A 14740-nucleotide genomic window follows, 5' to 3' on the forward strand; every position below is an offset into this window, starting at 1 on the left:
TTAGAGTGAGACGAAAAATAGGGAAAATAACACGGTCTCCCGTGTCCCCTTAACTCACTAATTAAACCAAAAACCCACGCGGGCGGTGGGGAAAAAGGCCTAAATGAACTCTGCAAAAAGTGCCGTACGATGAGACCGGGATCCTGTCGACCGACTCGTTCAAGCGCTAAGCAAGGAATGAGTTTTTGCGTTTATTCTTATGCGACTTCTGGTTGTCTGGGAATCAAGCAGTGCAAGCCAACGTTCAGGAGTGGTGGAGAAGATTCATATCCTTGAATTGTACGACATCAACTAGTCTCTGGTCATCAAATGCGATAATAAAAGTTCATTTTTTTCTGGCTAAGGAAATGGACTATTCAGCAAGAACGAAGCACATTGATGTAAGGCATCAATTCGTTCGTGAGTGTGGCATCAATTCGTTCGTGAGTGTGGAGCGGAAGGTCGGTAGCGGCCGCCAGGTGAACATAATGACGAAGAAGAAAGATGAAGCGTTGAAAAAGCTGTTCGACAACAAGGACGGAATGAGTTTGCGTGATGCCGGCTGAAAATATTACTGCTCCCATACCTTGATTCATCGAACCCTCAAATCGCCTTAAAATCTATTATGCTCCTCTCCCATAGACACACCATTATGACATCACTCTTACATCGACGTGAGAGTGTCCATGGAGGTCTCAGGGGGTCATAATCGCGTTCCACGCTGTTAACGACTTTTCATGGGGGGCATGCAGGATTCCAGTTGTGACGTAAGTGGGTTTGGGTTTGGGTTATCTCCGAAGCTCAAGTGGAATTCCATCCGAATCCCTAAAGGAATTCTCTTATAATTTCAAGATGAATTTTCTCAGAATCCCAGGAGGGATACTTCCAGAGTCCCACTAGGAATTATCCCAGAATCTCAAGAAGAATTCTGCGAGAATCCCAGAAGAGATTCTCCCAGAAACCCAGAAGGGATTCTCCAAGAATCTTAAATGGTATTCTCCCAGAATCCTAGGTGGTATTCTCCCAGAATACCAGGAGGCAATCTCCCGGAATCCTAGGTGGTTTTTTTTTCCAGAATTCCAGGAGGGATTATCTCCGAATCTCAGGAAGGATTCTCTCCGAATTTCAGGAAGGATTATCTCAGAATCCTAGGTGGTATTCTCTCAGAATCCCTGGAGAGATTCTCCCAGAACCCTAGGTAATATTCTCCCAGAGTCCCAGAAGGCATTCTCCCGGAATCGCAGGATGCATTCTTCTAGAATCCCAGTAGAGACTCCCAGAATTACAGGAGGGATTTTCTACGAATCCCAGGAGAGATTCTCTCAGAATCCCAGGAGACATTCTCCCAGAATCCCAGGAAGGATTCTCTCCGAACCCTAGGTGGTATTCTCCCAGTATCGCAGGAGAGATTATCCCAGAATCCCAGGAGGGATTCACCCAGAATCTCAGGAAGGATTCTCCTAGAATCCTCAGTGGTATTCCTCCAGTATCTCAGGAGAGATTCTCTCAGAATCCCAGGAGATATTCTCCCAGAATCCTGGGTGGCATTCTTCCAGAATTCCAGGAGGCATTCTCCCGGAATCGAGGCATTCTCTTAGAATTCCAGGAGGGATTTTCCGAATCCCAGGAGAGATTCCAGAGAATTCCAAGAGGGATTCTCTCCGAATCCCAGAAAAAATTCTCCCAGAATTCTAGAAAGGATTCTCTCAGAAGCCCAGGAGGGATTCTCCCAGAATTCCAGGAGGGATTCTCCCAGAATCCCAGGAGAGATTCTCTCAGAATTCCAGGAAAGACTCCCAGAATTCCAGGAGGGATTATCCCAGAAATATGGAATTCTCAGATGGGTATTTCTAGGCTGCTCCTGAGAATGTCTAGCGGAGTCTTCAGGATACTGCGCGGGATCTGAAAATTCCTAGTTAGTAGACTCCAGATGTTTCTTGAAATATCCTGTAGGTTCTTTGCGTATTCCTAAGAATTTCTAAGAGGGTCTTGATTATACTCCATGGATTCCTAGCAGGATCCTCTGATGATCCAGACAATTATGGAGTCTAGGAAGGGTTTCCGAATGAGCCTTTGAGAATCTTCAACGGAGTTTCGAGCATTTTCAGCAAGATCTCAGGGTAATCTCTGGATTCTATGTGACATCCTGAAAATTCCGGAGTTTGTAGCTCTCTGGAGGGCTCTTGGGGATTCCTACTTGAATCCTCAGTGAGATCCTGAATATTCTCAAGGGTTCATGACAAGATCATGACTCAGATTCTTAAAGAGATCCCGAAAACTTCTGGGGTTTCATAGCGGACACACTTTTCATTGGAGCTTTTCAATGCATCTGGTATCATCGATAAACTAAACAAAGCGGAACTCAAACAAAGGTAACGAAAGAGAAATAGAACCAATTAGGGATAAACACGAGGGGAATGACACTCGTTTGTCGAAAGAGAAAGTAAAATTACGGAATTGCTTGGAATTTAGATCCCTTATCCTGAAAAGAACGGCTCACCGCATCAATATTTGTATAAAAATCTTTACGTTTATTAGATTTTTGACAGATTAAAGAAGGATGAATCGTCCTCTTTGAGATTTTTAACTCGACCAAACCAGTGTCATTCCCCTTTTTCGCTAAAGCCCCGCAACCAAACAAGGAACTCATACAAACTAAAATAAAAAGCACCGCGCCAAACGGTTCAGTTGTTTTTTGGTTTTTCATTCATTTTTAATCCCGTATATTCTCCATTTGATTTGCTTCCTTTCTTCTTGATTTTTCCCTTAGCGCGTTCACAAATCTTCTTCGCGTGCGTGCAACAAAGAAAAGAAAGAACCGGTTTGAAGTTTTAGTGTTTCCTTTTTTTGTTTGTTTTTAAACGTACGAATATATTAATCATTATAAATGGTAGAATGTAGAGCCGGGGACTATGTTTTTTGTTACCGTTCTTTCTAGTATCAACTTTACAAGTTTGCTCGATCCCCCTTCCTTGTGGTTCTTCAGCTACTTCTTCATTTTTTTTTGATTTAGTAATTTTCGTTTCCTACATATCACTAGTGGTTCGCCTTCGTTTTTCCTCATACGTCAAACTTGTAACTTTTTTTTTCTCGTTTTTCTTCTCGGCGTGTTAACTAAAAACTAGGTTTTTCTTTTCTGGATTTATAATTTGTTTTTTTTTCTTTAAGATAAATTGGCTATAAATATTTTTCTTCTGTTTAGATGGTTTTTTATGTATGTGTGTGTCTATCTGAATCAACAGGAAAACGTTTAAAACAATGTATAACGGTACGTGCATGTTTAATGTAGGTGTGAGCGTGTGGTTTTTGTTCATATGGTGATGTAAAAACAAGAAGGTTATAAATAACTCGTAGCTATGCTCTTCAACGAAATGGAAAGGTAAACGTAAACTGAACGTTCGAAGGAAACAAAAAAAAAGTGTGATGACACTGCATTTTGTGGTGTTTCCGTTTCTTCTAAAGATCACGAATTGTGTGGGAGTGTGAATGCGCGTATGTGTAGTCGTAAACTAGGAATAGTAGTAACATGTGTTTGTTTTAAGTTAAAAGGAGAAAACGTCTTTTTGGTTTTAACATTAACAGATTGCATCTGAGCTGGTAAGCTTACTACAATTGGAAAACAAGTTTTATAACGCTTTTATTACTGACTTCGGGCCGGCTGTCAAGGCGCAGAGCGGAAGCATAGACAGCAGTCGTAGGCGGCCTACTACGATCTGATCGCAGTGTGCTACACTTTGCTATCCGCAGAATGACGGCGCAAAACAAAAGTTTGAAGTTACAACAGCTTTTGCACATGTTCCGTATAATATATATTTCTTATGAGAAAGATCCTTCCCATTTCCTAATAGTGGATTAACATAATGGTAGAAAACAACGGAAACAAGTTGGTAATAATTGACTCGTTGTCAAGGGTGTAAAGATTTGTTAAGGAAAGTTAAACAAGAGAACGAAGAATTTAAAATTCTTTTCCGCAAAAATACCACTGCGCTAAACTAAACTCTATCGGCTAACTAGTAAAAAATATGGTTAAACTTTACCCTTCTCTTCTTCATCTGCTTGCGATTACCTAAATAATTTCCTACAATCCTATTTATATGACTTCTTTGTTTGCAACATACACAGTAGTATCTCCGATTGGCTTCGTTCTCCCACCGCCTGCTATATATTATTAGTTTTATATGCACTTCCCCGCGCGTTGGTATTGGTAATTTGAATCCGGCTGTACGACGTGCGTGTGTGTGTTTCTCTGTGTGAACAGTGTTCGTGTGTGTGTATTTAGGTATGCATTGGTCTAACATTCAACAGTGATTAAATTTCTTCACATCTGTCCTAACAACATAAAATTTTCGTCGCCATTTCTTGTGTATGTGTGTGTGTATTGTTTATGAGTGTAGTTGTATGTAAACAAATGGCAAAACAGAAACGAACGAAACTAAGAATGCGGCTCTCGGCCGTTCCCACTAATACATACATAAAATGTATACATACATACTTTTTTACAGGTGCGCACGCGTTTAGCTTTAGTCGTGTTCTACTGTTTTTCCTACATAACTCTTCTTAATATTAGTCCTACCCGCAAGAGAGTTGACACCAGAAATCAATCGACCGCTATGCTATTTTCCGAGAAAGAAATTTCTATTATTAACCTTCCTCCGCTTTTCCCCACCTTCTTCCACGCTAACAGCTAAAAACAAATCTTTAGGCCTGGCCCGTTCGTTACGCTTTTCTTCCTTTTCAAGATAAATCCTAGAGGAAAAAAAAATCTGTATATAAAATATATGAATATATAAAGAAAAAACTTAAAAACATCTCTTCGCTTAAACTATACACGACAGATAGAAACAGATATAGAAATATGAGTAAAAAAAAACTCAAGTGAGAGAATAGAAATTAGAAAAACAGAACTCTCGCGGTGATCGCGTTCAAAGTGCGCTAAGAGCTAAGCAACCCAAGGGGGTTGCCATGGAAACGAAAACAAAAAAACTACGGTGTAGTACGATTTATGGTAACACAGCGATCACTAGTCGAAGTAACCTGTTTTTTTTGGGGTGTTTATGTGTGTGTGTGTGTTGGTGAAATTTCACTAGATTTGTTGGCGTGTTTGTGTTCGTGTGTATGTATATGTTTGTCTGTTTATCGCTTCTTTGTTTTGTAACTATTTTATATGATTTCTCACTTATCTATCATTTAATTTTGCATTTTTTTGCTTTTCTCACTTCCTCGTGTGTTCTATGTGTGGGGAAGCGCCTTCAAGTTATTCCACCTTTTGTATTATATTTTGTTTTTGTTTTGCTATAGATCTGTGTTTATCAACTCAAGTTAAAACTTTTGTCTGTTATTCATTTTCAATTTACCTACTAAAATAACAATTACTTTAATTAATAATTATTATATCCTCTTTCTGTTTCGCTTTGCTCCTAAATCCCATTACTTTAGGTTTCGCATTGTTTTGCATCCCGCTTCACAGATTTTCCCTTTCCTTTAAATGTGTGAATGATTTGTGTGTGTGTCTGCTTTTCTCATGCACTATGTATGTATGTGTGTGTTGTATTTGCTGATAATGGGTGACGTGTTGTGTATGCTTGTCGTTTACTGCGTGACAGCGGCCACCGTGGCGGCAGTGGGCTTTCCGGCTGCGGCCGCCGCTGCTGCCGTGGTCGTTTGGCAGGCCCGTTTCGCTTCCTCCTCCTGGATTCGCTGCTCGATCAGGTAGTGAGCAACGTTGATGGCGTTCGGCGCACCGGTAATGGTGACGATGCGATTCCGGGTGCCCGGCGCGAAGATTCCCTTCTTGGAGATCTGGATATTCGCCCCCGACAGGTGCTGGATCTCGACTAGGCTACGGCCGGCCGGACCTGTTTGGAGGAAGACAAGAAGAGTACGAAGAAAAACGAATTCGTTAGATTTCTTGCTCCTTAGGCTATCCTTAATCTAAGTTTATATCGACCCATCACCATTGTTAAAATTCTACCATAGAAACTACCCTTCTAAGTCACCAGACGTCATACAGAAATAGTACGATGCATAGATTACCATAACCAATTGATCAAGCAAGTTTCTCTTCAAAGGAATCGTCCTCCAATAATTTTATCCAATATCTGTATCCAAATACAAACTAATTAAAACTTTTTCCAACTTTGTTTCAGATAGCAATGACCGGACGTAGAAGCGGGATATCCGGTTACAGTTGTAACCTCCCCTCAATTGGAGCTTGGAGCGATGATCAGGATGACAGCGGTAAGTACCCATCAAAACCGACCCAAAATGCATTAAATTACGAACTCAAAACCTTGCACCGTCCATAAATCGAGGAATCCGTGTGTGATTTGGAAGCAACCAGTGGAAAACGGAAGTAAATCCGCTCAGAAATAGCTAGGTTACCAGCCCTCAAAGTATGGGGTTCTTATGGGTGATATAACCTCAAGTGCGAATGACAAAGTTGGCCATGCAGGCGAAATCCGAATCTTATAAATGCATAGATGGTTTGTTGCGGAGTATACGACAAGATATCTTAGATATTTAATCCAAAGCTTTTTCTCAAAGCTACAATAGGAATAACACAGTTGTAGGTTGCTTCCCTCTTGGGATTTGAGGAAAAGCGTTCCAAAGCTCTGAGAAGAAATTTATCAAGTTTATGAGGAAAACTTTACAAGGTTCTCAAAATAAGCTTTCCAAACTTTAGGGGAGAAGCATCCTTCGTTTTTGGTAGAAACCTTTTCCAACTATCGAGGAAAAGCATTCAGAGCTTCTGAGAAGCTTTCCGAGCTTCCTAGACGAACCTTTTTAAGATTCCCCAACATTTTTTTAGGCTTTCGAGAAGCTTTCTAGGTTGTTGAACAATAAAACATGTTCAAGCTTCTTAAAAAAAGCTTGTAAACTTATGCGAAAGAACTTTCCAAGCTTCTGAGATGGGAATAGCTTCACAAGTTTCTGAGAAGAAGATTTTAAAGTTTCTGAAAAGAAGCTTTCCAACCTTCTGAGAAGTTTCCCAACCTTTCAAGCTTTTAATGACAAGCAGTCCAAGCTTTTGATAAGAAGTCCACGCTTCTGATGAGAAGCTTTCCTTCTGGCGAGAAGCTTTTTAAATTTCAGAGGAGGGGCTTTATAAGCTACTGGTGAGACGCTTTCCAAGCTTCTTGTAGATGAAAAAGCTTTCCAAGGTAAGAAATTCTCCAAGCTTCTGAAGAGAAGTTTTCAAGTTTCTAAAGAGAATTTATCTAAGCTTCTGACTAGAAGTGCTCAAAGCTTCTGAAGAAAAGCTCGTTATGTTTCTGACGCAAAGTTATAAACAAGCTTTAGACACTTCTATGCTGCTGAAGAGAATTTTTTTTTACAAGTTTCTGATGAGAAGCGCTACAAGCATGTGTGGAGAAGTACAAGATTCTGAAAAAAGTCCTCCACTATTCTGGATGGAATCTTTCGGAGTATCTACAGTGGAGCTTTCCTTTCTTTAAGAAGAAGCTCGTGTAGCTTTTCAAAAGATACATTCGAGATTTTCCAAGAGAAGCTTTTGAAGCTTCTGAAGTGAAGCTTTCGAAGCTTCTGAGAAAAGCTTTGCATGCTTCTTAGAAAGCTTTAAAAAAAATCTTTCAAAGCTTCCTTCTGAGAAAAAGTATTCAAAACTTCTAAGCATAAGCTTTTCAAGTTCATGAGAAGATGTTTTCTGAGCTTCCGGAGCTCCTCTGGAGCTTTCTCAGCTTCTGGAAGGAAGCTTTCCCAGCTTATGGAAGGTAGCTTTTCCAGCTTCTGGAAGGAAGCTTTCCTAGCTCTTGGAAAGAAACTTTCCCAGCTTCTGGAAGGAAGCTTTCCAAGCTTCTGGCAGGTAGCTTCCCAAGCTTCTGGCAGCAAGCTTTCCAAGCTTCTGGCAGGAAGCTTTCCAAGCTTCTGGCAGGAAGCTTTCCAAGCTTCTAGAAAAAAGCTTCCCAAGCTTCTGAAAGAAAGCTTCCCAAGCTTCTCGAAGAAAGCTGCCCAAGCTTTTGGAGGAAAGCTTCTCAAGCTTTTCGAAGAAAGCTTCCCAAACTTCTGGAAGAAAGCTTCCAAAACTTCTGGAAGAAAGCTTCCCAAGCTTCTGGAAGAAAGCTTCCCAAGCTTCTAGAAGAAAGTTTTCCAAGCTTTTCGAAGAAAGCTTCCCAAGCTTCAGGGAGAAAGCTTCCCAAGCTTCTAGAAGAAAGCTTCCCAAGCTTCTGGAAGAAAGCTTCCCAAGCTTCTGGAAGAAAGCTTCCCAAGCTTCTGGAAGAAAGCTTCCCAAGCTTCTGGAAGAAAGCTTCCCAAGCTTCTGGAAGAAAGCTTCCCAAGCTTCTGGAAGAAAGCTTCCCAAGCTTCTGGAAGAAAGCTTCCCAAGCTTCTAGAAGAAAGCTTCCCAAGCTTCTAGAAGAAAGCTTCCCAAGCTTCTGGAAGAAAACTTCCCAAGCTTCTGGAAGAAAGCTTCCCAAGCTTCTAGAAGAAAGTTGTCCAAGCTTTTCGAAGAAAGCTTCCCAAGCTTCTGGGAGAAAGCTTCCCAAGCTTCTAGAAGAAAGCTTCCCAAGCTTCTGAAAAGAAAGCTTCCCAAACTTCTGGAAGAAAGCTTCCAAAACTTCTGGAAGAAAGCTTCCAAAACTTCTGGAAGAAAGCTTCCCAAGCTTCTGGAAGAAAGTTTCCCAAGCTTCTAGAAGAAAGTTTTCCAAGCTTCTAGAAGAAAGCTTCCCAAGCTTCAGGGAGAAAGCTTCCCAAGCTTCAGGGAGAAAGCTTCCCAAGCTTCTAGAAGAAAGCTTCCCAAGCTTCTGGAAGAAAGCTTCCCAAGCTTCTGGAAGAAAGCTTCCCAAGCTTCTGGAAGAAAGCTTTCCAAGCTTCTGGAAGAAAGCTTCCCAAGCTTCTGGAAGAAAGCTTCCCAAGCTTCTGGAAGAAAGCTTCCCAAGCTTCTGGAAGAAAGCTTCCCAAGCTTCTGGAAGAAAGCTTCCCAAGCTTCTGGAAGAAAGCTTCCCAAGCTTCTGGAAGAAAGCTTCCCAAGTTTCTGGAAGAAAGCTTCCCAAGCTTCTGGAAGAAAGCTTCCTAAGCTTCTGGAAGAAAGTTTCCCAAGCTTCTAGAAGAAAGTTTTCCAAGCTTTTCGAAGAAAGCTTCCCAAGCTTTAGGGAGAAAGCTTCCCAAGCTTCAGGGAGAAAGCTTCCCAAGCTTCTGGAAGAAAGCTTCCCAAGCTTCTGAAAAGAAAGCTTCCCAAGCTTCTGGAAGAAAGCTTTCTAAGCTTCTGGAAGAAAGCTTCCCAAGCTTCTAGAAGAAAGTTTTCCAAGCTTTTCGAAGAAAGCTTCCCAAGCTTCTGGGAGAAAGCTTCCCAAGCTTCTAGAAGAAAACTTCCCAAGCTTCTGGAAGAAAGCTTCCCAAGCTTCTGGAAGAAAGCTTCCCAAGCTTCTGGAAGAAAGCTTCCCAAGCTTCTGGAAGAAAGCTTCCCAAGCTTCTGGAAGAAAGCTTCCCAAGCTTCTGGAAGAAAGCTTCCAAAGCTTCTGGAAGAAAGCTTCCCAAGTTTCTGGAAGAAAGCTTCCCAAGTTTCTGGAAGAACGCTTTTCAAGCTTCTGGGTGAAAGTTTTTGAAGCTTCTGGTAGAAAGTTTTTCAAGGCTCTTGAAAGAAAGCTTTCCAAGCTTCTGGAAGCAAGCTTTCCAAGCTTCTAGAAGCAAACTTTCCAATCTTCTGGAAGCAAGCTTTCCAAGTTTCTGGAAGCAAGTTTTCCAAGCTTCTGGAAGCAAGCTTTCCAAGCTTCTGAATGTAAGCTTTCCAAGCTTCTAGAAGCAAGCTTTCCAAGTTTCTGGAAGCAAGCTTTCCAAGCTTCTGGAAGCAAGCTTTTAAAGCATCTTGAAGCAAACTTTCCAAGCATCTGGAAGAAAGCTGTCCAAGCTTATGGAAGAAAGTTATCCAAGCTTTTCGAAGAAAACTTCCCAAGCTTCTGGAGGAAAGCTTCCCAAGCTTCTGGAAGAAAGCTTCCCAATCTTCTGGGAGAAAGCTTCCAAAGCTTCTGGAAGCAAGCTTTCCAAGCTTCTGGAAGCAAGCTTTCCAAGCTTCTGGAAGCAAGCTTTTCAAGCATCTTGAAGCAAACTTTCTAAGCATCTGGAAGAAAGCTGTCCAAGTTTATGGAAGAAAGTTTTCCAAGCTTTTCGAAGAAAACTTCCCAAGCTTCTGGAGAAAAGCTTACGTGTGTGATTTGGAAACAACCAGTAAAAAACGGAAGTAAATCCGCTCAGAAAAAGCTAGGTTACCAGCCCCCAAAGTAGGGGTTCTTAGGGGTGATATAAGCTTCTGATTAAGCTTCTGAAATGACGCTTTACAAAAAGCTTTTAAAGATGAGATGTTCCCCATGCTTTTGAAAAGAAGCTCTTTAAGTTACTGAAGAGAAATGCTTCTGACTAGAAGTGCTTCAAGCTTCTGAAAAGAAGCTTTTTATATTTCTGAGGCAAAGCTCTATATGAGCTTTCAAAAACAAAGTTTAGAAGGTGTCTATGCTGCTCAAGAAATTCTTCAGGGAGAAGTTCTACAAGCTTATGATGAGAAGCGCTCCAGGCATGTGTGGAGAAGTTCAAGATTCTGAAAAAAGCTTTCCAAAAAAAGTCTCTGGGGAGATGCTTTCCACTATTCTGGATGGAATCTTTTGGAGCATCTTGGGTAGAGCTTTCCTTGCATCTGGAAATAAGCTCACGTAGCTTTTGAAAAGAAACTTTCGAGATTTTCAAAGAGAATCTTTTGAAGCTTCTGATGATAAGATTTCGAAGCTTTTGAGCAAAGCTTTGCATGCTTCTTAGGAGTAACTCTGCAAGCTTCTGAAGAGAAACTTCGCAAGCTTCCAAGGAAAACCTTTCAAAGCTCCCAGCTTCTAAACAGCAGTTTCATAATTTCAGAAAAGAAACTTTTCAAACTTCTGATGAGAAGTTTAGTAACCTAATGAAAAGAAGCTTTTTAAGCTTCTGAGAAAAAGTTTTCAAAGCATCTAAGTATAAGCTTTTCAAGCTCCTGAAAAGACGTTTTCCAAGCTCTTGAGTAGAAGGCTTCTAACCTCCTAACGGTAAGCTTTTCATACTCCCAAGGATAGACTCATGATGAGAAGCTTTCCAAACTTCTAAGGAAAAGTTTTCCATGCTTCTGAGAAAAAGTTTTCAAAGCTTCTTTAAGGGAGGTGTCCAAGCGTCTAGAAATAAGCATTTCAAGCTTTGGTAAAACATTTTTTCATGCTTCGGGAAGGGAGCTTCCCCAGCTTCTGGCAGAAAGCTTTGCAAGTCTCTGGAAGGAAGCTCTCCAACCTTCTGGAAGAAAACTTTCCAAGCTTCTGAAGGGAAGCTTTCCAAGCTTCTGAAGGGAAGCTTTCCAAGCTTCTGAAGGGAAGCTTTCCAAGCTTCTGAAGGGAAGCTTTCCAAGCTTCTGAAGGGAAGCTTTCCAAGCTTCTGAAGGGAAGCTTTCCAAGCTTCTGAAGGGAAGCTTTCCAAGCTTCTGAAGGGAAGCTTTCCAAGCTTCTGAAGGGAAGCTTTCCAAGCTTCTGAAGGGAATCTTTCCAAGCTTCTGAAGGGAATCTTTCCAAGCTTCTGAAGGGAAGCTTTCCAAGCTTCTGTAAGGAAGCTTTCCAAGCTTCTGAAGGGAAGCTTTCCAAACTTATGTAAGGAAGCTTTCTAAGCTTCTGGAAGGAAGCTTTCCAAGCTTCTGGAAGGTAGCTTTCCAAGCTTCTGGAAGGAAGCTTCCCCAGCTCCTGGAAGGAAGCCTCCCCTCAGCTTCAGGAAGGAAGCTTTCCCAGCTTCTGGAAGGAAGCTTTCCCAGCTTCTGGAAGGAAGCTTTCCCAGCTTCTGGAAGGAAGCTTTCCCAGCTTCTGGAAGAAAGCTTTCCCAGCTTCTGGAAGGAAGCTTTCCCAGCTTCTGGAAGGAAGCTTTCCCAGCTTCTGGAAGGAAGCTTTCCCAGCTTCTGGAAGGAAGCTTTCCCAGCTTCTGGAAGGAAGCTTTCCCAGCTTCTGGAAGGAAGCTTTCCCAGCTTCTGGAAGGAAGCTTTCCCAGCTTCTGGAAGGAAGCTTTCCCAGCTTCTGGAAGGAAGCTTTCCCAGCTTCTGGAAGGAAGCTTTCCCAGCTTCTGGAAGAAAGCTTTCCAAGCTTCTAGCGAGAAAGCTTTTCAAGCTTCTGGAAGGAAGCTTTTCCAGCTTCTGGAAGAAAGCTCTCCAAGTTTTTGGAAGAAAGCTTTCCAAGCTTCTGGAAGAAGGCTCTCCAAGCTTCTGGAAGAAGGCTCTTCAACCTTCAGGAAGAAAGCTGTTCCAGCTTATGGAAGGAAGTTTTTAAAGCTTCTTGAAGAAAACTTTTCTAGCTTCATGAAGGAATCTTTTCAAGCCTCTGGAAGAAAACTTTCTCAGCTTTCTCAGCTTCTAGGAGAAAGCTTTCCAAGCTTCTAGGAGAAAGCTTTCCAAGCTTCTAGAAGAAAGCTTTCCAAGCTTCTGCAAGGAAGATTTCCCAGCTTCTGGAACGAAGCTTTCCCAGCTTCTGGAAGGAAGCTTTCCCAGCTTCTGGAAGGAAGCTTTCCCAGCTTCTGGAAGGAAGCTTTCCCAGTTTCTGGAAGGAAGCTTTCCCAGCTTCTGGAAGGAAGCTTTCCCAGCTTCTGGAACGAAGCTTTCCCAGCTTCTGGAAGGAAGCTTTCCCAGCTTCTGGAAGGAAGCTTTCCCAGCTTCTGGAAGGAAGCTTTCCCAGCTTCTGGAAGGAAGCTTTCCCAGCTTCTGGAAGAAAGCTTTCCAAGCTTCTAGCGAGAAAGCTTTTCAAGCTTCTGGAAGGAAGCTTTTCCAGCTTCTGGAAGAAAGCTCTCCAAGTTTTTGGAAGAAGGCTATCCAAGCTTCTGGAAGAAGGCTCTCCAAGCTTCTGGAAGAAAGCTGTTCCAGCTTCTGGAAGGAAGTTTTTAAAGCTTCTTGAAGAAAACTTTTCTAGCTTCAGGAAGGAATCTTTTCAAGCCCCTGGAAGAAAGCTTTCTCAGCTTCCGGAAGAAAGCTCTCCTAGCTGCTGGAGGAGAGCTCTCCAACCTGGTGGAAGAAGCTCCCCAAGCTTCTGGCAGGAAGCTTTCCGAATTTCTGTCAGGAAGCTTTTACAACTTCTGGAAGAAAGCTCTCCAAACTTCTGGAAGAAAGCTTTCCAAGCTTCTAGGAGAAAGCTTTACAAGCTTCTAGGAGAAAGCTTTCCAAGCTTCTAGAAGAAAGCTTTCCAAGCTTCTGGAAGGAAGATTTCCCAGCTTCTGGAAGGAAGCTTTCCCAGCTTCTGTAAGGAAGCTTTCCCAAATTCTGGCAGGAAGCTTTTACAACTTCTGGAAGAAAGCTCTCCAAGCTTCTAGCAAGAAAGCTTTTCAAGCTTCTAGCAAGAAAGTTTTTCAAGCTTCTAGCAAGAAAGCTTTCCAAGCTTCCAGCGAGAAAGCTTTTCAAGTTTCTGGAAGGAAGCTTTTCAAGCTTCTGGAAGAAAGCTCTCCAAGCATTTGGAAGAAGGCTCTCCAAGCTTCTGGATGAAGGCTTTCCAAGCTTCTGTAAGAAGGCTCTTCAAGCTTCTGGAAGAAAGCTTTTCCAGCTTCTGGAAGGAAGTTTTTGAAGCTTCTTGAAGAAAGCTTCTCTAGCTTCAGGAAGGAATCTTTTCAAGCCTCTGGAAGAAACCTTTCTAAGCCTCTGGAAATATGCTTTCCAAGCCTCCTAGCTGCTGGAGGAAAGCTCTCCAAACTGGTGGAAGAAGCTCCCCAAGCTTCTGGAAGAAAGCTTTCCAAGCTTCTAGGAGAATGCTTTCCAAAATTTTTGGAGGAAGCTTTTCAAGCCTCTGAAAGAAAGCTTTCTAAGCCTCTGGAAATATGCTTTCCAAGCCTCTGGAAAGAAGCTTTCCAAGCCTCTGGAAGATAGCTTTCAAAATTTCTGGAAGGAAGCTTCCTCAGCTTTTGGAAGAAAGCTCTCCAAGCTGCTGGAGGAAAACTCTCCAAGCTGCTGGAGGAAAACTCTCCAAACTGGTGGAAAAAAGCTCTTCAAGCTGCTGGAAGAAAGCTGTCTAAGTTTCTGGAAGAAAGCTGTCCAAGCTTCTGGAAGAAAGCTTTCCAACCTTCTAGGAGAAAGCTTTCCAACCTTCTAGGAGAAAGCTTTCCAAGCTCTAGGAGAAAGCTTTCCAAACTCTAGGAGAATGCTTTCCAAGCTTCTAGGAGAAAGCTTTCCAAGGTTCTGGTAAAAAGCATTCCAACCTTTTAGGAAAGCTTTTCAAGCTTCTGGGAGGAAGCTTTTCGAGCCTCTGTATTTCAAGCTTCGGAAAGGAAGCTTTCCAAGCTTTGGGAAGGAAGCTTTCCAACTTTCCAAGCTTCCGGAAAGAAGCTTTCCAAGCTTCGGGAAGAAAGCTCTCCAAGCTTCTGAAAGAAAATTTTCCAAGCTGCAAGGAAGCTTTCAGAGCTTTTGTTAGGAAGCTTTCCGGGGTTCTACAAGGAAGCTATCCTGGCTTCTGCATCAAAATTTCCCGAGTTTTTGCTAGGAAGCCTTCCGAGTTTCTGCTATGAAGTTTTCAGAGCAGCTAGGAAGCTTTACGAACTTCTGCAACGAAGCTTTCCAAGCTTCTAAATGTAAACTTTTTAAACTTCTGAAAGTAAATTTTCAAAATTTCTGAAAGTAAACTTTCAAACCTTCTAGAAGTAAACTTTCAAACCTTCTAGAAGTAAACTTTCAAAGCTTGTGAATGTAAACTTCTCAACCTTATGCGGTGAAGCATCCTAAACTTCTATGAATTGCTTTTTTTAGAAGAAGCTTATGCGCTTCTGAAGAAAATCTTACAAAGCTTTT

At 42.0% G+C, this 14740-nt stretch overlaps 1 protein-coding gene across 9 annotated transcripts in view; it reads right to left on the minus strand.

Annotated features, from left to right (window-relative positions):
- Positions 1-2745: 2745 nt before the first annotated feature.
- The window catches only part of LOC5565754 (RNA-binding protein Nova-1), a 208418-nt gene continuing 196423 nt past the window's right edge, over positions 2746-14740 (minus strand). For all 9 annotated transcript variants that reach the window (XM_021838081.1, XM_021838079.1, XM_021838077.1 and 6 more), the window contains one exon: positions 2746-5834. In XM_021838081.1, the coding sequence (XP_021693773.1) occupies positions 5569-5834 (266 nt within the window). In that variant the 3' untranslated portion in view covers positions 2746-5568. The remainder of the gene's footprint in view (positions 5835-14740) is intronic.

This window comes from Aedes aegypti, chromosome 1 (assembly GCF_002204515.2).
Source record: "Aedes aegypti strain LVP_AGWG chromosome 1, AaegL5.0 Primary Assembly, whole genome shotgun sequence".
Classification (NCBI taxonomy): Eukaryota; Metazoa; Arthropoda; class Insecta; order Diptera; family Culicidae; genus Aedes; species Aedes aegypti.